Source organism: Rhinolophus sinicus, chromosome 9 (assembly GCF_057876585.1).
Source record: "Rhinolophus sinicus isolate RSI-liver-muscle chromosome 9, RSI-T2T, whole genome shotgun sequence".
In the NCBI taxonomy this organism is placed as follows: Eukaryota; Metazoa; Chordata; class Mammalia; order Chiroptera; family Rhinolophidae; genus Rhinolophus; species Rhinolophus sinicus.
In genome coordinates, this window is record NC_142509.1 from 15,222,568 (window position 1) to 15,244,702 (window position 22,135).

The 22,135-nt window shown below is 48.8% G+C and overlaps 1 protein-coding gene across 5 annotated transcripts in view; it reads right to left on the minus strand.

Annotated features, from left to right (window-relative positions):
* Positions 1–22,135, minus strand: part of PKNOX2 (PBX/knotted 1 homeobox 2) — a 256,849-nt gene that overhangs the window by 41,368 nt on the left and 193,346 nt on the right. For all 5 annotated transcript variants that reach the window (XM_074321097.2, XM_019710526.3, XM_019710525.3 and 2 more), the window contains 2 exons: positions 20,192–20,331; positions 2,606–2,777 (listed from right to left, as the gene is read on the minus strand). In XM_074321097.2, coding sequence (XP_074177198.1) covers positions 2,606–2,777; positions 20,192–20,331 — 312 coding nt within the window. The remainder of the gene's footprint in view (positions 1–2,605; positions 2,778–20,191; positions 20,332–22,135) is intronic.

Genomic DNA, 22,135 nt, shown 5'->3' on the forward strand with positions numbered 1-22,135 from the left:
CAGATTAACTGGCTGTGGCACTCGGCAGCTGATTGAGCTGATAATGACGCGATCTGACCTTTTTCTAATTTCTAATTATGTGCATCTCGGCTATGCCGGCTACATGATTCTTGTTTTAATGATGGCTCCCGTGGTTGGCCTCTTCATCTGCCTCCTCCCGACACAAGACTATAAGAGGGGCAGTGAAGGGCACTGTTTGGCTCCCCAAGTACAGTTTCGGGGGCCGAGCCCCAGTCTGGATGACCAGGAGGCGAGGCTGGGAAGCTGGAATGCCTTGCCTTAGCGACACTGCATTTGAGATTAACCTTCCGATGACATGCAGTCTTGAAGGCCATTTAGTCCACAAGCCATCTCACTAATGTTTTTATTAGTCACTTGAGATAGGCGCATGAGCTCTACAGATGAGGAAACCGAGCTTCAAAGGAGTGAAGCCATCCAAGTCACACAGCAGGTAAGCAGTGAAGCCAGCCTCAGGCCTTTCAGCTCTAAGTGCTCTGTCAACTGTCCCCATTAAAATAATTGACCCATCAACCAGTTGTGACTGTGGCCAACTCATTTAGGTGAATCAGGTCCACGTGAGTGGATGGGATAGCTATCCAAAGACTGCTCCACCAACTGGACCACTCCCAGCCCCGTCCCCTGAGATAGAAGCTGAGGGAGTGGCAGAAGACTGGGGCCGCTGTGGCAGGTTCTACAATACCCACTTCCCTAGGTCAGGCTTGGTGCTTAACAGACACTTAACCCAGGTTTGTTGGATTGAATCAGGAAATCTGATTCTTTGAGTGAATAGACCCAGAGACACCCAGGTAGTGATGGCCAAGGGAGAGCGTGGAGCCGGACACGTTTTAGCATTTTTTAGGCTATACTAGAATAGGAGGCTGGCCTCGGTGGGTCTTCCATAGGTCACCTGGCAGGTGGTGATGGGCAGGGTGTACAAAGCTTATTTCCCCAGGATTTCTACTTCTAAAGAAGATTTAAATTCTTTCACATTACTCATCTGGTTTTAGGTATTTCCTATCAATTCAGGTCTCAGTTTCTTTTGGTGTCAAGTGAGGGGACAGGGCTCTGACCCCTCAGGTCCATTCTCGCTCCCACAGAAATGGCTGCCTCACCTCTGGCTCCATGGCTGCGGTGAGTGTAGGAGCTGAAGACCGCTTCACAAGTGCAGTCCTGAGATTCTGATCAGTTGAAAAGCAGTGCGGGGCCAGACCAGCCTGCATTTACTGTCTGACCAATTGGGGACCTGCACGGGGGAACTCTCCTAGGGGACCTGAGAAGACAGTGGTCTGGGCTCCTGGGCAATGTGGCTGCTCCATCCAGCCAGGGCAGAGGGAGGGCCAGAGATGAGCAAAGGTGGGTCTGGGGCTCTCGGACACCTGCACTAACACCGCTGACAGTGTTAGTGGCCGAGGCCTGCTCCCTCTCTAAATGCATTTCCAGGCCAGGGCAGGCTCTCCTGATAGATCTTCCGGACTCCATAAATATTACATTCAACTGTCGACAGAAGCAGTGGGTGGATAATTCACAACACAGAATAATACCCAAGTCACTGAAATCTGTTATATGGGTGCACTGTGTGTGGTGTGGTTGCGTGTGTGTGTGTATGCGTGCACACATTTTGTTCCTTCCTTTTTTTGGAGCCACAATTGCTTTTCTAATTCTGTTTCCCTTCTGGGAGCAGGTACTGGCTAACCTCTGGATGCAAGAGGTCAGCACTGTAATCAATCAATTTGTGGAGGAGAGTTTTGCAGACTTTCCAAATCACCATGCATAACCTGGGTGATCCACCCAGAGAAAAATCAAGAATTGTGGCCAATAATTCCAGGACGACCATTTATCATGATGAATGAACACAGCCATTGCTTTCTCTTCCTAGGGCTAGATGTAAATTTCAGATGCCACATAATCGGGTGACTACCAAACTTTGATGATTGCAATTGCCCGGGACACTTTAAAAAATGTAGACTCACAGGCCTCACCAAACTTAGTGAATCTCAATTTCCCGGTAGTGGAGCCCAGGAATATGTATTTTTTAAAGAGCTGTAGTGATGATCTGGATGGCAAGCGAGGTTTGGGAGCCTGATCTACTGTGTCCCCCTCAATGGGCAGGACATCTGCAGGCTTCCTCAACATGACTGCATTTCCAGGACTTTCTGTCTACTGATGTGCTTGCATATACCCATCACCTCCCCCTCCACACTGCAGCGCACCAGCCATCGGCTCCTTTCTGGGCAGTATGACAGATTTACTAACAAGCCAGGACTCCAGCCCTCAGAACCACTACCCCAGGCATTAGGGGTGCTATGATTCTCCTCTCTTCCTGTCTGCACTGCAAGGGGCTGATAGTGAGAAGCTGGTGCCGCAGCACCAGCAGGCTGAGGAGGGATGAACGTTGCCAGCAAAACCTGTGCATGAAGCTCTTCATTTGAGGACCTTAGTTAGAAATTGTTCACAGCTGCTAGAAGGTGCATCTAGTGCCTGCTCCACAGTGGGCACACAAAATTTTCTGTTGAAGGAATGAATGAGAGGATCATTTCTAGGACATTTGTATGGGAATCAGAGGGGAAGAAGACCCTAGCCATGGTGGGGGTTCAAGGGTCTTTACCAGATTGTCCAGTTCTGGGTCATCGCTGAAGAAGGGTTTGTGCTCCTGCTCCTGCTGGTGGACAAAGTTCTCGATGTCCACGTCGAAGCTGGCGGAGGTGATGCACTCAGAGCCCTGCGTGGCCTGTTCACATTTCTCAAACAGCAGCGTCAGGAGCGGGAAAAGAGGGTGCCTGTGGGAACATCAAGAGCTCACACATGTGCACACTGCTGCTGGCTGGGCTCAGAAGCCACCAGGGTACCTCTCCCACACTCCTGTCACTTCTTCTACCAAAGTCCCACTCCTTGAGAACATCCCCACTCCCCACGGTCAGCCTAGGTGGCAGCATTTCATGCCCTAGCATGGAGGATCCAGTCTCCCATTCCTGGGGCCTCAGAGGGCTTCTGTTCCTCCCCAATGGGTGCCTAACTTTTCTCTTTGGTCAGATAAGCTGCATGGATTTTTGATGAGGGTGATGGCTGTACTCCTTCAGAGAAGTAGGTGTCCATTTCTGGTTCCAGGTCAACCCAGGAAGGAAATGTGGAAGTGTCCAGACAAGCCCTGGATGTGAACATTAGTGGTTGGTCACAGACCCATTCTTGGCCATATGGAGCCAGCTGAGTGGCAGCGGCTGTGTGTCTGCAAGTGTATACAGAGGATGTGTGTGAGCCCGAATTCTCATCCACACATAGTGGGCAGGTGTCAGGTCAGACACCCAGTTCCGTGGATAAGATCTCCCTGAATTTTTCCATCATCACACACTTAGCACATCTGTAATTAAATGATTATTTGCTTCGTTATTTGTTCACTCTTTTGCTCCAGGACTGTTCCTGTCTTAATGGTCATTGTATCCTTAGGACCTTGCCCTGTATGCTCATCGCAGGCACTTAACGATTGGTGACCAGTAATGAATTAAGGAAGGAAGAGTATGTGAGTGAGTGTGTGTGGGGTGTGGTGTGGTTCTGTGATGTATTATGTAAGCGGAAGGGCTTACCTGACTGGCTCTGGGGTTCTTGGCTGAGATGTCACCCACTATGGGAATCTCCCTTGACCACACCTCCCCCATCCTATGCTGATGGCTCCTTGAGCTCTTTGCTTTATTACTTGCCTTCTTCACTAGACTGTGAGCTACATGAGGGCAGGAAGCAAGCCCACCTTATTCATCACTGTCTATCCAGAGTCTAGCAGAAGTGTGGGGAACACAATATTTGTTGACTGTATGGATGTTATGTGTGTGCCAATGTGCATATAGTATAAGTGCATATCATTCTTATTTCTCTGCAGCACGTATGAACTGCTGTATTAACACCCAGTGTGTGTGCATGTGTTTGCAGGGGTGGTTGACACTGGACCCTGGAGCCCATTCCCTCCCACAGCAGTCCCCAAAAAAGCATCTGCATATCCACTCTTGTCTCTTTCCTCAGTCCCCTGGGCCCATGAAATCTAGCTCTTTCTTTTTGAATAAGCCCTGCTTGCTGGAACGGGAGGAAGTATGTGTGTTGGGCCTGGCCCCAGGCCTCTGCCAAAGGAGGTGTTCTGGCTAGCATTGTCCAGTAGGATTTCTGCAACAAGGAAATGTCCGACAGTGTCTGCTGCCTAACGTGGTAGCCACAGACATTTAAAGTATGGCTGTTGTGCCTAGGACACTGAACTTTTAATTTAATTTTAACTAATTGTAATTAAATAGCCACATGTGGCTAGTGGCCACCATACAGGAACACGCAATAAGACTTGAAAAAAAAAAAAAACCAGACTGTTCTTTTCCCATCCAGCACACAATGATTAAACACACTGAGAGGAGGACTGAATATCCAGCCTATACAGTGTTTGGGGATCCCTACGAGCTTGTTCCATTCTGGGATTCTAATAATTCTAGACAAAAAGACAGGTGTTTAGCACCATTCACACTCAAACCCATACCTGCTGGTCATTCTACTCAGGCTCAGGGGCAGTGTGGGGCGGGGGGTACAGATTGTTACTTCAGATGAGCTGCTTGGCTTGGCGGACCCTGCCGCTGGACACTACCTCCCCAACTCATGTTTCGGGAGCTGATGCATAAACAGCTGGGCCCCAAGGCTGCAGGCTGTTTGTTGTCTGGAGGGAAAAGAGGGTCAAAATCTGAGGGTGGACCATCTGCAGCCCCAAATCTGTAGAAGATCTATTCAGCCCCTGCAGAAAGCTGGTAGGAAAAACAATGGGTTCACTTAGCCATCCAGCTGAAGACAAAGAGAAACCAGGTGAAGGGGTTAAACTCCAGTATAAGTCTTCATTTGCAGCCACTAATGCCACAGAATATTATAGTCTAATCTAACCTGATCCCAGTTTAATGCAAGATTCTCCTGGCCCTGAGTGGAATACCAAAGAAAGCCTCGGTGGCTGTAATTTAAGCAGAGCCTGCAGTGGTTTAGCTGAGGGACATGAAAGGCAAATTCCAGACGGTGTTATGAATTATTGCGCCTGATGAACCTTCCTACTCTCAACAGATGCCTGCTGCCATTTAAACAGCCACTAGATCAATTAGGAATGAAAGGCACAAATCGACTCTGTACAAGGGCACTAAATTACCAGGAACTAATAATCCGCAGCACCGTGCCAGGTGGTGGGGTGCACCCCCGCCGGTCACCGCTTGTTCCCTTCTCACTGGTTGGAGGGAGGTGGGCAGCTGCTGAATGCAGAGGGGATAATGTGTGTGTATGTGTGTGCATGCGTGCATGTGTGTATGTGTAAGTGTACACGTGTGCTTCTGTCAACGAGAGCCAGTGTGAGTATTGTACAAGTATGCTGTCCTGTCTGTGTGTTTTTATTCTGTGTGCACACACAGTGTTGGGTCTGTGCCATGTGTATGCATGTAGGTTGTATATACAGACCGGGGTACAGATTTTTTGTGCTGTGAATACATATGCCCTATATTGTGTGTAGCGTGTGTGCATGTGCCATGTGTTATCTGTATGTTATTGCGCGGGGATTGAGTGTTATGTGTACACAGCATGAGTTCGTGTGTGTCAGGGGAAGAGGGATCTGCCAATGACTGTGTCCCCCGCTACTAGCACTAGAGTTGGGGTGGGGAGAGGAGGGTGGTCTCCTCTGCTACTGTCCTTGCCCCTGCAGGGAGGAGAGTGATCAGGGAGGGCCTCTCTGAGGAGACGACATTTAAATTAAGCCTCGAATGATGAGGAGGCACTCATGCAAAAACCTGAGGGAGGGGTATTCCAAGCAGGAGAAAAAGCAAAGAACTTGAGATAGGAACGAGCTTGGCATGTTTCTGGAACAAAATCCAGACGAGTGGGACGGGAGCAAGGTAGGCAGGAGTGGAACGGAGAGAGATGAGGTTGAAGAGGTAAGCAGGAGTCAGGTCGTAGGTCTCAGAGACAGCTGGGCTTTCAGGGGGTCTGGAGGTGGGCTGTGTTGAGGCATTGTCACATACATCGGGAAGCAAGGTGTACCTTCTATGTAGAGCCACAGCGTAGGTCCTTTTTATAAACCTCTCACTTCCAGGTTTCAGATGTCCCCAGAATGTGTGTGTGTGGGTAGTGGGGCATATCTGGGGGTGTTTTCTATGGCTTCTGCCATATGCTTCTATGGAAACATGTGCTCCATCCTTTCTCCCAAATTAACCAAGGGCTCATGGAGTACAGAGCATGTTTCTTGGATGCTGGCATGGCTGCCTCTCTCCAGTCCCTGCCCTCCTGAGCCAGACTATCAGCTCCCAAATCTTTCTTTCTCATACCCCAACCTCTCCAGGCTCCTGCCTCTGGTTCTACCCATCCCTGGATCTTTGATCCCAGGAAGTCAGATGGCATCTGAGCTTAGCTACAGTTTTTCATATGCACGGCAGCCAGGGACAGTGGGGCTGCCTGTGGCTTCCATGCTCTATCCACCTGGATCCCTCCATAAACCCAGGCTGTTACCTGCTACCTGCTACCTCAAGTGTAGGGACCACTGAGACACTTTGAACCACCCCCTGAGAAACAGGCATAGTTTCCTAAGGACTCAGCAGGGTTTGTAGCTGTAGTCATGCCATGGGCTTCTCTAAGGCTGTTCTCAGCCCAGTACCCAGTCCCTTCCCCAGCTGCCAGCCTACACCTGCCGAAGTGTTGACCAGTATTTCTAAGCTACCCTCCCACATCACCCCATAGGGGTGGAGATGAGGCTGGCAGCCACCTTCAAGGAGCACTTTCTAGCAGCCCCCGCTTCAGGTTTGGGTCAGGGAGGGGTGAGGCCAATAGGGCAGGGACCCTGAGAGCTAGGCAGCTTAGCCACCTGGGACATGAATAGCATTGTGTGTGCCGACATGGATGGGAAGAAGCCTTCCCAGTCAGGCATGGGATATTGGTTCTGTTATTCTCGGCCTCCCCTGAGCTTTACTTTGTCCAACTGAAACGGGTTTTAAGGGGTTCCTGTTGCTGCCGTCCAGATCACTCCCACTGTGGATCAATTCCCTTCAGAGGCTAGAAGCAGGAATGTGGATATTTGGTTCCGGGACCCAGATGACAATGAACAAGATGTGAAAGATGGCCGTTAGATTTCATTTCCAAAGAGCTGAGGACATCTGACCTCCATAAGAGCTCACCGCTCTCCTTCCCTGAACTCTCCCCTCTTTTCCTCAATGTCTCCTCTGCCTGACCGCCCCCTCCACCCCAATCTCTCTTAAGCTGTTCAAAATTTGGAGGAAATAAATCTCACTGCACCGATTCCATGAGAGTTTGAGCCTCGTCAGTGCAGAACAAATAAAAGGAGTGAACTGGCATGACATTTTACTGCAGAAGAGAGGTCGTTTCCAGCCACTAATAAAAAGGATTTGACACAGACTAATAAAGAGAAATGAATTTCTCTAATGGCCTAATTTAGCACACTCAGCACTGCCTGTGCCTGGGTGCTGGGAGGGCTGACGGAGCCAGACGCAGGACAGACGCGTGGCTCCAGGAGAGGGCAAGACGGGATGAGCTCAAATAACATCTTATTATTTCTTTTTCCTTTCTGAGTCCCTCTCCCCACCCCACCCTTAGCACCTCTCCTCAGGAGCATCTGAACCAAAATCAAGCTCAAGATACGCAGTTCCTGTTAACGATCCAAAGAAATAAAGGCCCCCTTCTCTGCAGAATCGCCCTCGTGCGCTAGCTTGAGGTGATTAAACCGGATGTGTTGATTTCTACAGGGGTTTAACCATCGTTTGGTTTAATTACTGCTGACATTTCTGCCTTCGTGTTTTTTACATCACCCAAATTCATTGGCCTGGAACGCCCAGTTTGGGGCCAGGATGTATGGGAGCAGCCCCTGACTCTCTTTGGTCCCAAACTGGGCAGGATTTTGGCTGAAGCCCTTTGCGGAGGGGAATGTCACCCACTCTGTAGCAACAGAGAGGCTGACACAACTCGCTCAAGCCTTAGGTTTTCTTCAGGGCAAAGTGATCTCCCTCATCCCCACCCCCAACCAACACACACACACACACACACACACACTTCTGGTAAGGCTTCTGAGAGCATCCTTGGGCAGGCGGGCTTCAGCACAGCCCATTTTAGCCCTCTTTGCCTCAAGACAGATGTTCTTCATGTAAATTGTCCCGATAGGTTTCCTTAACATTTTCAAAGACCACCTGGGATAGAGACCACAACTTCTTGGTAATTTTTATACTCATCTCTGACTTAAAGTTCCCCTGTAAGGCTGAAGCTCATTTCCTTTTGTTAAAAGGACTCAAGAAAAAACAAGAGGATTCTTCTGTTTCCTTCCTTCTTGGATAACCTAGGTTTAAAAAAAAATTCTTTTAAAACATTTCTTCCTGCTTAGAGGATCAGACACAGAGAAACAGAGAGAGGAAAAAGCAAGAAGGCAAACATATAGAGCTTTAGAGAGGCCAAGATGTAAAGAACATGAGAGACAGGGAGAGAGCATAGCTATGTAGACAGAAACTGAGCACCACAGGCTGGTGGAAAATGGTCACACTCAGGGGGGGACATTAGTGTTGATTCTCTTTCTGGGTGATAAACCTTGTGATTCACAGTCATGTCACTCCATCACTTCTGAGCCTCTCAGCCATCCCTTCCCTTGTGACCTTGGCCAGGACAGCAGACCTCAATTATGGGTCCAGCCAAGTGTGTGGCAGTTTGCTTGGCTATCTACCTCCTCTGCCTGTGACTGACCTTGGAGCCCCCAGGCCTGTCCTGCACCTCACCTCACAGCCTAGACTCATATGGCTGGGGATGGGGGGATGGACGGGGTGAGGCACAGTGTCTGTACTCACCTCTCCCTGAGCCCTGGCTGCTTCTTCCAATGAGGATGGGGGATCAGAGACCCTTCTTAGCTGAGGATAGATGGCGGTTCAGAGGGTGGAATGTATGGTAGGACAGCAACATTTCTGGGTGGAGATTTTCAGTGATGAGCCAGTGGGACCAGAAGCCTGGTCAGACTGCTGCCGAGGACATTGGTCTGTTGGCTGGCGAGGTGGGGTAAGGTGGGGCAAGCTACGACAAGGCTGGCTCTCTAGTTCCCCAAGCGAGTCTCCGCTGACACACACAGTGGAGGTCTCAAGTTGCCGAAGGCCCACCATCCTGAAAACTGCCGAAAGGCAAGAATTTGGACCCTTTATTTCTAGTGCCCCAAGTCACTGGGATCACAGAATCAGAGACAACACCCTAGAGCCACTTTCCAAGACAGCCCTCTGCCCCTTTCCTGGACATCTATTCATGGCCGGAAGGCCTATTGCAAATATTCATTCTGAGATCTGTCATGAAATTTCTCTTGGATGAAATCAAGTCAATATCCTCAGATGAACACCCAAGGCTCTTTGTGGTGTAGCCTCAGCTTTCTTTGCAGTGTTTCTCCTCGACAGACTCAACAGAGAATGTGATGGATGGGCAGACAGCAGGTGGCCCCGGGACCCTGTATTGGCACAACCCTTTTCACCAGCTCAGGGAAAACGCACTCCTGTACTCCTGATGGTCCTTCCATCTCAACTGCGTGTTCCAGTGTCTCTACCTGTGCCTTATAGTCATCTATAAAATCTAGCTCAAAGTGTCACGGCTTCTAGAAGGCTCTCCTGACGGTCTGTCCAACAAGAGGAATCATGACCTCCTCTCAACCTTCAGGGATGCTTCGGGGTTCCCACCTGGCCTTCATCCCAATTTTGGTTGAAACAAGCATAGACTTTGGAGTCACATAACTGTGTGACTTTGGGATAACTTACTGAATTCCTCTGAGCCTCAGTTTCTTTCCTCTTTTATAAAACAGGGACAATACCGTTACCACAAAGGTGATTGTAAGGACTAAATGAAGAAGCATGCAGAGCGTCTGGCACTTAATAAGCCGTTCCTTTTCCCTGGAATGGTGTGTGGGCACCTTTTTGATTCAGGGCAACGTTGACACCATCCGCTCCAATCAATTTATATTCCCATCTCCACTGACTCATTTGGCAGAGAAAACAAGCCCACATGCCAATTCAAATAGAGGTACAGAAAGAGGAGGAGGAGAGGCAACGTATAATTTATCAAAATCCGGAACCTTATTTTTTTTAACCAAAAGAGCACTGCCAGTAAGAATTTATTTTTATTTGCCTTACGGCATTTATTCAATTCTGCTAACTATAGTTGTTTATGCACAGATCTGTCTTCCTCACTATGTGGTGAGGTCCTCTGGTCCTTGACCTCGCCATACGTCCCTTTGAATTCTCAGAGGTCAAGCATAGTGCCTGGCACACAGCAGAGGGTCAGTAAATATTTGGTGACTCAATGCATGGGAATGAGTGAATGAGCATTAGCTATGGGAATGAAGGTTCTGAGACATAATCCTTAAAGTTCTTTTGGGCTCAGAATCCATTCCTCCTGCGGTATTGGGACCAGATATTGTCATCTGGCAGCTTTTAGCTACAGTTGCTACAAAGGGACCTGCCTTCTTTGGGCTGTGCTGGGGTGTGTATGGGGTGGAGGCTGGCAGGGTCCCAGAGGGAGGGGAGTGATGTGAAGAAAGTACTCACCCAGCCCTCCACTCCTCCTCGCCTCGAAGGCACCAGATGGAGAAAGCAGAGTGGGGTAGAGGGGAATAAGCCAGCAGCTCCTGGTTCGATGTATTTTTACTTCAGGTGTGACGTTGACATCATTCGCATGTATTTTTAGTCCTGCCCAGTGGGCGGTGTGTTAGCCTGGGTTGCCTTGGAGAGGACTTCTTCTTGTTGCTAAATTGGAATTGCATCTGCTAGGGTCTGGGGGCTCCAAATGGTGATCCTCTCCCAGGTGGTGGACAGGTCTATTCCTGGAAGTGTGGGGCCCAGGGCAGGCCAGAGTCCACGCTGTCCTCTCCCTTCACACACACACACACACACACACACACACACACACACACACACACACACACCTCTCTTGGCACACTTAGAAACGTGAAATCTCAAGAAAGTGATTGTTAAGGCTACCAGGCAAGGGCAAGAACACAAAGATCCTAAAACTTGAGACCTGGTAGGATCTCATGTCCAGCCTCCTCACTTTCTTTTTAGCTTATTGAGAAATAATTGGCGTACTCATCCATCACTGTATGAGTTTAAAGTATACAGCAGGATGGTTTGATCTACATATATTACAACTAAAGTACCACAATAAGCTCAGCTGCCATCTATCTTCTCATATAGATGCAATAAAAAGAAAACAGGGAAAAAGTGTTCTGTTTGGGATGAGAACTCAGGATTTATTCTCTTAACAACTTTTCTGTATATCACACAGAAGTGTTAACTCTAGTCACCACGCTGTACGTAACACCCCCTAGTACTTATTTATCTCATAACTGGAAGTTGGTACCTTGGACCACCTTCCTCCAATTTTCCATTCCCCTACTGATAACCACAGTTTGAAATCTTTTTCTATGAGTTCACTTTGTTTGCTTGTTTTTAGAATCCACCTAGAAGTGAGATCATACAGTATTTATCTTTTTCTGTTTGACATTCCACTTAGCATAATGCCTTTAAAGGTCCATCCATGTTGTCACAAATGGTGAGATTACCTTATTTTTTATGGCTGAATATAATATATATAATATATATAATACATAATATATATATCTTTTATCCATTTATCCGTTGATTGACACCCAGGCTGCTTCCATGTCTTGCCTATTATAAATAATGCCGCTATGAAGATGTGGGTGCAAACAGCTTTTTGAGTTAGTATTTTTGTTTCCTTTGAATATATACCCAGAACTTGAATTGCTGAATCACATGGTAGTTCAATTTTTTGAGGAACCTCCACACTGTTTCCCGTAGTGGCTGTACCAATTTACCGTCCCAGCGACAGTGCGTGAGGGTTCCCTTTTCTCCACATCCTCGCTGGCAGTTATCACTTAAGTTTTTGCTGACCAGCCCCTTCATGTTAAGGAGAGGTAACTCAGGCACATGCACGAAAAGAAGTCTTTCCCGGGGTTAGACAGCTTAGTCAGAGGCAGTCAGAGCTTCTATCCAAGTCACCAGAGATTCCACCAGTTCCGAAGGAGAAAGTACTTCAGGGGAAGGGCTGGTGTGGAAAGGGGAGCTCTGCCCACTGTGCCTTGGTCCCTGACAGTGACTAAACATATACCCACACACGTTTGTTGGCACTCTGTAAGTTACAAAGTGCTTTTCCATGTGCTTATTGCATTTAAATACTCAATATTCTTATTATTCCCATTTTACTGTTTAGCAAACTGAAGTGCCATGTGGTTAAATAATGACATCAAGCTAACAAGTGACTGAGTTGAGATTTAAATCTGGATATACAAACTCCAAATTTGTGCTTTTTTCTCCTTCCACGTACTATTTTTGAACAATTATTAGAATTACTTCATCCTCCTCCCCCTCTTTTTTTTCTCTAATGTCCTTGAGTCATATATGTGTGTCCTGGGATCACAGAACTGAGCTGCCATGTTTACCTTTAGAGCATCAGGACCCTTACAATCCAAGATAATCTCTGCTCATCAAATGAGTTCACAAAAGAACCTTCTCTCCTAACAACACTTTGTGTGTTTAGAGAGGACTTTAATGTTTTTCTAGATCTTTTGTTTTCTCATTTGACACCTACCTGGTGGGGGAGGAAAGCTTATTTAAAGAGGTTAAATGACGTGCCCAGTGGTAGTGTCAGAGCTTAGATTGAAGTCTCAGTCTTATGTTCGTTCCACTTGACCACGAAATGGACCAGTGCTTGGGAAACTCAGAGAGTGGTACTATGGTTAAAGGGCAAGGCTGGCTTAGTGCAGCCCTGGTGAGACGGCATCAGCCACCTGAGCTCTCAGAGCCCCTGCTTGCTGGCTCTCCTCCCACCCCACCCAACCCCACTGGCACTAGTGGGAAGCCCAACTACTGGTTGCCTTCCCTCTGGTACGGAGGCAGATCCAGTCTCTACTGCTCACAGTACCTACTCATAAATGGAGCCGCCATTCACCGAGAGCCTTCTACGTGCCGAGCACTGTCTGTTAGCGTTGATTATCTCCTCTAATCCTAACATAACCTTGTGAGGCTGAAAGTCATTAGGATTCCAGGCTCCGCATCTCGTATCAGTCTTGGCCAGATACCTGGACTTCTCAGCTCTGCCTAGGCCAGGCGGTGAGCTGTGGGATAGCAGGATCCACTGCCTCTGCACACACCTGCTCCCTGGGCTGGGAAGCTGCAGCCTCTGTGCCTGCCAGCAGCATGTGTGGGGGCTGGGATTGGGGCGGGATATTCAGATGCCTGCAGGAAGGGCAGGGAACAGGCTTTGCCTGGTGCCAGGAGAGAACTGAGCATGGTTTTACTTCCAGATTATGGCTCCAGCAGGGTCACTCTCCTGACTACGGTCAACAGCTGAGATGTCAGCTCTGATGCCAGTGAACCACCTGCTTCCAACAACCAGAAGTGTCTGTGAGAGCTCCCAGCCCAGGATGCAGCCTGGAACATCTGCTCCCAGCACCTAGTCCAGAAGCATCTGGTCCAGACTTTTCCACTTGGAATGGCTGAACTTGTCCCCCACCATTCTCAGGCCAGCTCACCCAGCACGTTCCAGGAATGACCGAGCACAATTCCAGGGAAGGAATAGGGTTAAGCCCCAGGGTTAACTCTCTGGAGCCAGAACACTGTTTGGTCACAGGTGGAAAAGTTCCCTCAGACACTTCATTAGGAAGTCCCAGTTCCCAGGGTCCTGGCCGGCCAGCTGCTGAAGACAACAGTCACAAAAGGCCCCGCCCCGCTGGCCACCCTAAACCTAGGGGTTCCTCCCACCCCCATCTTCCAGCCCAGCCCCAGGAAAGGCAGCTGGGCTATCATTTCCCATGGGCATCACCTCCCTTGGGAAAAGCAGTGCAACTCTCCCACACTGCACTGGGGGCCAGTAGCGTGCAGTCAATTCCACAAATACTTTTTTAAGCCCATCCTATGTACCAAGTTTATGACAGCTACTTTCTACGTCACCTTTCTCCCACTTCCTGGACCGATTCTCCCTTATTCAGAACTCCTTCTGGAACTCAACATGACGCTTTACATGTAGCAGAGTTCAGTGAGTGTTTAATTGAACGGCAGTGTGTAGACACTAAGCTGGGAGCCCTTGCCTGTCTTGCCTCTTGGTGCACCACCTCAGCCTTTACCTTCTAGCCTGACCAACCCCTGCTTGCATGTCCCCAAACTGCTAATCGCAGCTAACACCTACAGAGTGCTCGCCATATGCCAGACCCTTCTCCAAGCTCTTTGTGCATTACCTCATTTAATCCTCAGGAAAAGCCTGAGGAAGACATACTGCTATTTTTAGCTCTATTTTACAGATGAGGAAACGAGGCCCAGAAAGGTTTAGTGCCCAGTGGTGAAGCCAGAAGGTAAACCCAGGCGATCTAAATCTAAAGGCCACGATCCTAACCCTGGATTATGTCCCCTTGAATGCACCAGACCCCTTCCATGCCAAACAGGCTGTGGGGACCCATACTGGCTCCTCCGTTTAAAACACCCCACCCCACCCCAGTCTACCTAGCAAACACTGATCTGTATGTCAGGTATTATCATATATGATCTAAGTTTAGTCTAGCTATTACTAGTTTCCTTTTTATGGTTAAGAAAACAGAGGCTCAGAGAGATGAACGTCCCCAAGGTGACAAAGCTAGTTATCACTAAATCTGCTTCTAGATCTCATCCCACTGCCCGGCACGGCCGCTCTGTGACATCTGCGCCTCTAGCGATAGGACCATCGGGATCAGGCTCAGAACTTCAGTGACTTTTAGAAGGACGGTCTCTAAGGGAGCGATCCGAACACGCCCACTGCCCTCTTCTGACCCTTCCCCCAATGAGTGTGGATTCCAGAGGGACCCAGTCTGGATGAGACAGGAACAAGTGTAAGACAAACAGGGCTTTAGAAATGTATGTTGCTTTTATTGAACTAGAATGGGACTGCAGCATGAGCTCTCTAGGGGCAGGTCACATGAGTAAAAGGTCTGAGTTTGTGGTTTACGGAGAGATGAGATTGACGTGAAGAACTGGAAATGCTATATGGAAAGGTCATGATTCTGAAAGCTGAGAAACTAAAGACGCAGAAGAATGGTGTGACGCAGGGTTTCTGGAGCTGCCAGGAAGGAGTTTGTTGATGGATAAAGCAGGGAAGTCTTGGAATCTACTTGGAGAAGGTGTATAAGTTGAGGGTGACGGTGAGGCTTTGCTCAAGCAAATGGAAAGAGATAGACACTGCTGGGTATGGGTCTAGAAAGGAGAAAATTCACTGTCTTGAGGTTAAGGGGGCGGGGAGGGAAATCACAATTGCAGACTCTTATAAAGCACTTACTCTGTGCCAGGCTCTGTTCTAAGTATTAATTTAATAAGAGAAAACATTTCAAATTTAGAACCCAGGAGTAGACCAGATAAGCCAACGAAGACCAAGGAATGTCAGATCATGGCTAAAGGTATGAGTAAAACCATTCAAAGAATCAGTTATAAGATGCGTTGACCTGTTTAAAAACAAGAGACTGTGTGCCTGTAACTTGGCCACCTGTGTGGGGTTTATACTTTAGGCGGGCAAGAACCAACTGAACGCATCTTTTCCCAACTCTGTTCAGTGGCCTCGTATTGGTAGCTTGAAATGGGTCACGGTGGGAGCATTCACCCATTGGCAACAGGCAAATGCTACAGGTCAGGGCTCTCCCTCCCCTTGCCCCCGAGAGCCAGTTTGCCAGCACACCAACCTGGAACCGTGGTGTATAGTGATATGGGGCACTGCCTCGCCTAGTTCACGAATCCATTCGCTAAGCACTGATTTAGCACGTACTTCATCCAAGCTGCTGACTCTAAGGTATTGTGTAAGGTGCTGGGGATAAATCAATGAATAAAACAGACATAGACCCTGCCCTCATGGAGTTAATAATCTGGGGGGTGGGAGGGAAGGACAGAAATAATGTTAACACAATCAATTCAATTGTGAGTACTGCCACAAAGCAGAAATACAGTTGACCCTTGAACTGCACGGGCCCAGTTATACGTGGATTTTCCCCCCCAATAAGTACAGTTGGCCCTCTGTATCCACAGGTTTCTTATCCAAAATTCAACTAACCACAGATCAAAAACAGTATTTTTATATTCCCAACCTGCGTTCCCCAACTACGGGTCAATAGTACTGTCTTTCAGCCCCTGTTGTTGAATCCACGGATGCAAAGGGCCGACTGTAGTTCAGTTTTGGGGGAGTCAAAAGTTATACTCAGGTGTTCAACTGCACACAGTTCAGCACCCCTAAGCCCCTGCGTTGTTCAAAGTCAGCTGTATGGAGTGCAGCAGCCATTCACCCTCTCCACCTGATTTGCAGTTCAATTCTCCAGCATTTTGAATGGAGAAGCAAAGCACAACTGCCCCCACTATTTTCTCAGTGCTCATGCCTCCAGCCTAACATTTCCCATCAATAATAGTAACTTCTTCAGCACCAGGTGGGCCACTTCCTGGGTTCTCAGAGAGGTTTTGAGCCTGAGGGGTAGAACTAACATGCCTCAGGAGCAGTCTCAGCAAAGCCAACCTCCTCCCCCACTCACACCTGGCCAGGCCGAGCTCCCTGCCACTCTTCTGCTCCCCAGGACATCACGGTTTCCATGGGAACCCACTCACTTCAAAGGGGAAGGAAGGAGACTGGAGGGGAGGAGGGAGAGTGAAAGCTGGATTAACCTCACCCTCTTGGCCCTGATTCTGCACTGCTGGCAACCTAACCGCCAGGTCCCACACAGTACCTGACACTCTCCACCAGCACGGAGAGATGGTGTGCTGTGGTCCAAGCGACATTTTAACTTCTAAGGGGAAGAACCCTGGGGCTGAGGTGGGGGCGGAGGAAGGACAGAACTGAGTGGGTCCAAGCCTGCAGACCTCACTGCATGGCTCCCTCCTCAGACCCCTTCCAATATTGCTCCTGGGCCACAAACACAATTACCCACGATGTGCATCCAATCACGGGATCTGCTCAGATTAGACTGCAGTCATTAATCTGAGCAGGACTCCTGGCTGCCTTGCTGATTAGCCCAGATGATGCTTTGGTATGATCCAATTAAAGACAGTCTAGGCCTCCCCTCTGCCCCTACACACACACACAGACACACACACACACAGACACACACACACAGACACACACACACACACACACACACACACAGTGTCCACACCAGAAGGAACCAACACATTTCATTAATACATCCTCATACACAAATAAAACCTCAGGGGCAGTGGCAGGCTCTCTGGCTCACAAGCATGCCTCCCTTTGTCAGGCTGCCCCTCTGCTGCCCTGCGGAGGCCTGGGCAAGGAGGGGTCTCCCCACCCTTCCTTCATCTGTGGCTCTGGGAAGGGCTGTGATGGGGGCTCCCAAAAGTCAGTGTGAGCACTAATCTGAATCGAAAGAGTCTTGTTACATTTATTGACATGAAATGCCGACTCCCTGAAGTGCTTTGGAGCAGTCAGGCTGCCCCAGGCAGGCAAATCTAATTAAAATTACCCAACCCTACAGGAGGCTCAGCTCCCTCCCTGTCATCTCACAGGGGCTGCAGAGAGGGCAGCTGGTGCTAATGGGAGAGGTGTGGTTGTGGGAGACAAGCCTGGGGCAGGAGGCAGGCAGGACGGGCTGCAGAGAAGAGAAGTTGGACAACAGTGTTGATGTCCTGAGATGCCAGGCAGCCATGTTTGGCTGGGCGGTTGGTGGTGACCTGCACAGATGACGTGGCAAACACCAAGGGCTGTGGGGTGGTCAGCGTGGTGGGAGAAGGTAAAGAGTGAGTGTGAAAGCAAACAGGAAGATGTGACATCCTGAGGGACAGCTCCTGTGGGGGAGATCACCTTCCTGTCCTGTAGATTAGCCTGGGTGGGGAAGGAGCCTGGCATCTTAGGGAGGCCATGGAGCCCACTGATGGGAACAAGGGGACCCCTCTGCTTTGTGCTAGACGCCGTGCCAGGTACGCACATGGGCTGTCTCCTGAATGCTTACCAAACGTGCTGATGAGGTTCTGTCATGAAACTAGAGCTCAGAGACAGAGGCGTGACTCAAGCATCAGTTTCCGGAAGCTTTTTGTCACACACAAATCTGGGGGAGTCTCTCTAGACTCTGATCTGTACTCACTACAGGTCCCTGCCATCAAGAGTCTCGGACGGTGCCTGGGGTCAGTCTCACTGCTCCCATACATCACCTGGGACCTTGTGAAAATGTAGATCAGGAACCCTTAGGCCTGAGTGAGGCCTGAAAGCCTGCATGTCCAGTCAGCTCTCAGGCGACTGATGCTGCTCACAGTGGACCATATTTTGAGTAGTAGGGGTTTTAGCGGAGTATCATGGCTGTGCCCCCAAGTCTTCAGACCATGAGGCAGTTTCCGGAGGCCATGTTATTCTCCTCTCCCTTCTTACAGCCTTCACAGAAGCAGCAGCCCACCACACAGGTTAATTTACAGGTGGCTGTGCAGCTGCATTTCCCCTCCCAGCTGCTCTGGCTCCTGGCTGTTCTTAGATCACGTCAGGTTCTACTCTGCCTAGGTCTTACTCTACCCATTGCTCCTCCTGGTGAACTGTCTTACCAGCTTTTGAGATCAAACTCAAATATTGCCTCTTCTGTGAAGCATCTCTGTTAGAGCTCTGACCATACTGTGTTGGTTTCTTGTTTGAAGAGACAGGAACAGCCCGTGCACTTGATAGGTTTACCCTCTTTCCCCTGGAGTCCAGCCAGGGCTCCCACACATTCATAGTAAGGCTCAAGGAAAGAGTGTGAAGGAAGGAGGGAAGGAAGGACAGATGTGCCCAGTCCCATACTGGGGGAGGCTGGCTTGATGCCTCTTGGAGTCTCTCTAACAAGAACTGGGACCAGGTCATGGCATTCTTTGGGGCCCAAGGCAGAGCTCGCTCCCTGCAGGAAGCTGGACCAGGCCTGTGCATCGGGCAGGGGCACCCAGGCACTGTGATTTAGCCTTCCTCCAGACCTGGGAAGGACCCTCATGCAAGGATCTATGGATCAGAGCTCATTGCTCTGGACCCCCAACTGTTGGCATTAGAAGAATTCAGCTCATCTGAGTAACTAAAACTAATGTAACAGCAACATGGTAATAACAGCAACAATCACCACCATCACCACAAAGGCTCTGCCATTGCAGGGGGAGTGAGGAGGGAATCAGTCTTCTTCCTGTCCACCCTAGGTAGCCCATTCCACGTTACTGACATTAGCACCTGCTACAGTGTGTGCCCAGCCAGAGGTCAGCTGTGCTCACCGGTACAGGTGAACGTCTATGCTCACACAGTAAATGTGATCAAGGGTCCAGCCTCAGTCCTGAGTGGGGCTTGAGCACCTTCTCTTGGTGGTGAGTTCTCCGTGTGGACAAATGATAGTGCAGTCTCTGCTGAAGCCTCATCCAGGCCTGCTCTCAGATGACTCCAGCTTCTCCCAGCCACCGACACAGACAGGCAGGAATTTCCCTGAGCCCCTCCCACTCTCTGGACCATTCAGGGCCCAGCCTTGGGTACATGGGCTGGTGCAGAGCAAGATGAGACAAGTGCCTGCTATCAGCAAACTCCCCATCTGGGGAAGGTGCCAGAACCTATAAAGCTGCACACAACACCTGTTGCTCAAAACTAAAGACTACCATGAATCAAAATGTGGTCCAAGGACCGTATGCATTACATTCACCTGGAACGTTTTTAAAAGTTCATATTCCTCTTCCTGTAGCATGACCTACTGAGTCAGCATTTCTGAGCGCGGAGCCTAAAACCATGCATTTTAACAAGCTCTCCCAATACTTGTCAGGCATATTGAAGTTTGCATAATACCAACTCCGAGATGGTGCAATCAGATGTCCAGTGCTCTTGTGGGAGTGAAGGCAACAATGGGACTGGACAGGGGAGTCCCCAGGCAGCTGTCTGTTTGCTGAGCGGAGGGTTTCTGGCTCATTAGGGCTCACCTCCCCAGCTTGGATAAGGAAGATACTGCCCAGGCTTTCATATCCCTCACTATACAGTTCCAGGAAGCTAGCATCAACCCACAGTGGCCAGCTGAGGGATCTGTGGATTGATTTGAGACAGAAGGCCCTATAGGAAGCAGCTGTTGGCCACTGTCTTTGCTGAGCCCACCCACTGGCTTGCAATCTCATCTCTCACAGCTGAGTTGGGCCTGAAGCTGGTTGAGGGCTTCTCACCATGCTGAAATGTCTCCTACCTGTACACAGCTCGCTTGTCAGCCTCCAGCTGGGCCTGGGGGTCAATGGGGGCACTGGGCACGGGAGTGCTGGCAGCAGCTGAAGGTGCAGAGATGTGGACAGCCTGGGCCTTAGAGGGTGCCTGAGCAGTTGCCGTCATCTGCAGAGAGAAGAAAGAGGAGGCGGCCGGTTAGTGTGGCCAGGACAGCTGGTTCCTCAGCTGGAATTGTAAGGTCTACGTTGGCTTGTGGTGTGTGTGGGGTGTGTGTGTGTGTGTGCACATAAGAGAATGTGTGCAAGAGAATTGCGAACATCCATTTGTATGTGTCAGAGTGCGAAGAAAGCAGGACTTTCTTCAAATGAGCATGTTCTAGAGAACAATTTAGGACAACTCATAACCAGGGGATGCACCAGCACACTTTAAAAGAGGTGATTCTTAGTGCAAACTAAGGTACGCCCTCTGTCCAGAAGCAGAAAACAACAAAACGATGAGCCCTTTAAATTGTGCTTGTGAGTCACCTCGACTGCGCTAAGTTTGATTTGATGACTTTGAAGAGGGGGGAAAATAGCTGAATCAGTTGTCATCTGGGCAGAGATTTATTCCATTTAACGCAAGCCAGAGGTAACTGTTTTAGAGGTTTCGATTGATAACTGAACGGTTCTCCAAATTTGGTTTACTCGGGCACTTGAAGATAAGCGGATTTTGGTGGAAAATGGACAGATTTCTGATCTTAAACATAACAGATATTTAGGACAGTAGTTTTCATCCTGTTATATGTTTTAGAAGGTGCCTCTAAGGCCCTAATTTTGTTATAATCAGAGCAATTCCTTTTACTATTATATATTGGACTTTCTGTATAAGATTTTGTTTAAAGAAATGCTAAATGACTTTGACATTTTTGAGAATCATCATTGCAGAATCTAATGCTTTTATGTTATATTTTCTGTAGTCAGATGGAGCCCTGGAATGTCATGAATGGTGACATGCCTCAACTGTTCTCTTCCGCCAGCGTGTCCATGGCGCCATGGCAGCTCTTACCTCCGGTGCTTTTGGGCTCATAGACTTGTCTGCCTCCTGCACTAAAGCTTTGTTCACATCTTCACCCCCCAGCACTCAACTGACCCAGAGGAGATGCTTAGTATTTATTGAGAAAATGAATGAGTGAATAAATGAACGAATACACCTGGAAAGAATCAGATATTTTATAGGTGGAAAGTTCATCATATGATCTAGGTTCCTGCTTTCTGGAAGAAAATGTGTTGTATGTACCTCCACCAATACAATACAGTATTGCTGGGGCTGATATCCCCAAGACATTGGCTGTCTCGTTCTCTTCATTTAGTCTCTGCTCAGATGCCATGTCTTCAGAGTAAAATAGAACCCCTCCACCTCTTGCAATCCCCATGTGCTGCCTTATTTCACAGCACTTATCATGGCCATATACAGTGGTACCTCGGTTTTTTAATGTAATCCATTCTGGAAGACCGTTCGCGTTCTGAAACATTCAAAAACAGAGGCATAGTTTCCCCATAGAAAGTAATGCAAAATGGATTAATCCATTCCAGACCTTTAAAATCAATCCCTAAAACTGCAAACTTAGCGTGAATTTTACTATCTAATGATACCATAGATCCATAAAATTTATGGCATTTGTAAGCCGAAATGTTCGTCAACGGAGACGTTCGAAAATCAAGGTACCACTGTACTATATATCTACTTACTTAGTTATTTTCTCTCCCATCCCTAACTAAAATTTAAGCTTAAAGAGGGATTAACAATTGTATTCTTAGGGCCCACAATAGGCTGGCACTAGTTGATGCTCAATAAATATTTGTTGAGGGCGGCCAGATGGCTCAGTTGGCTAAAGCGCGAGCTCTCAACAACAAGGTTGCCGGTTCAATTCCTGCATGGGATGGTGGGCTGTGCCCCCTGCAACTGAAGATTGAAAACGGTGACTGGACTT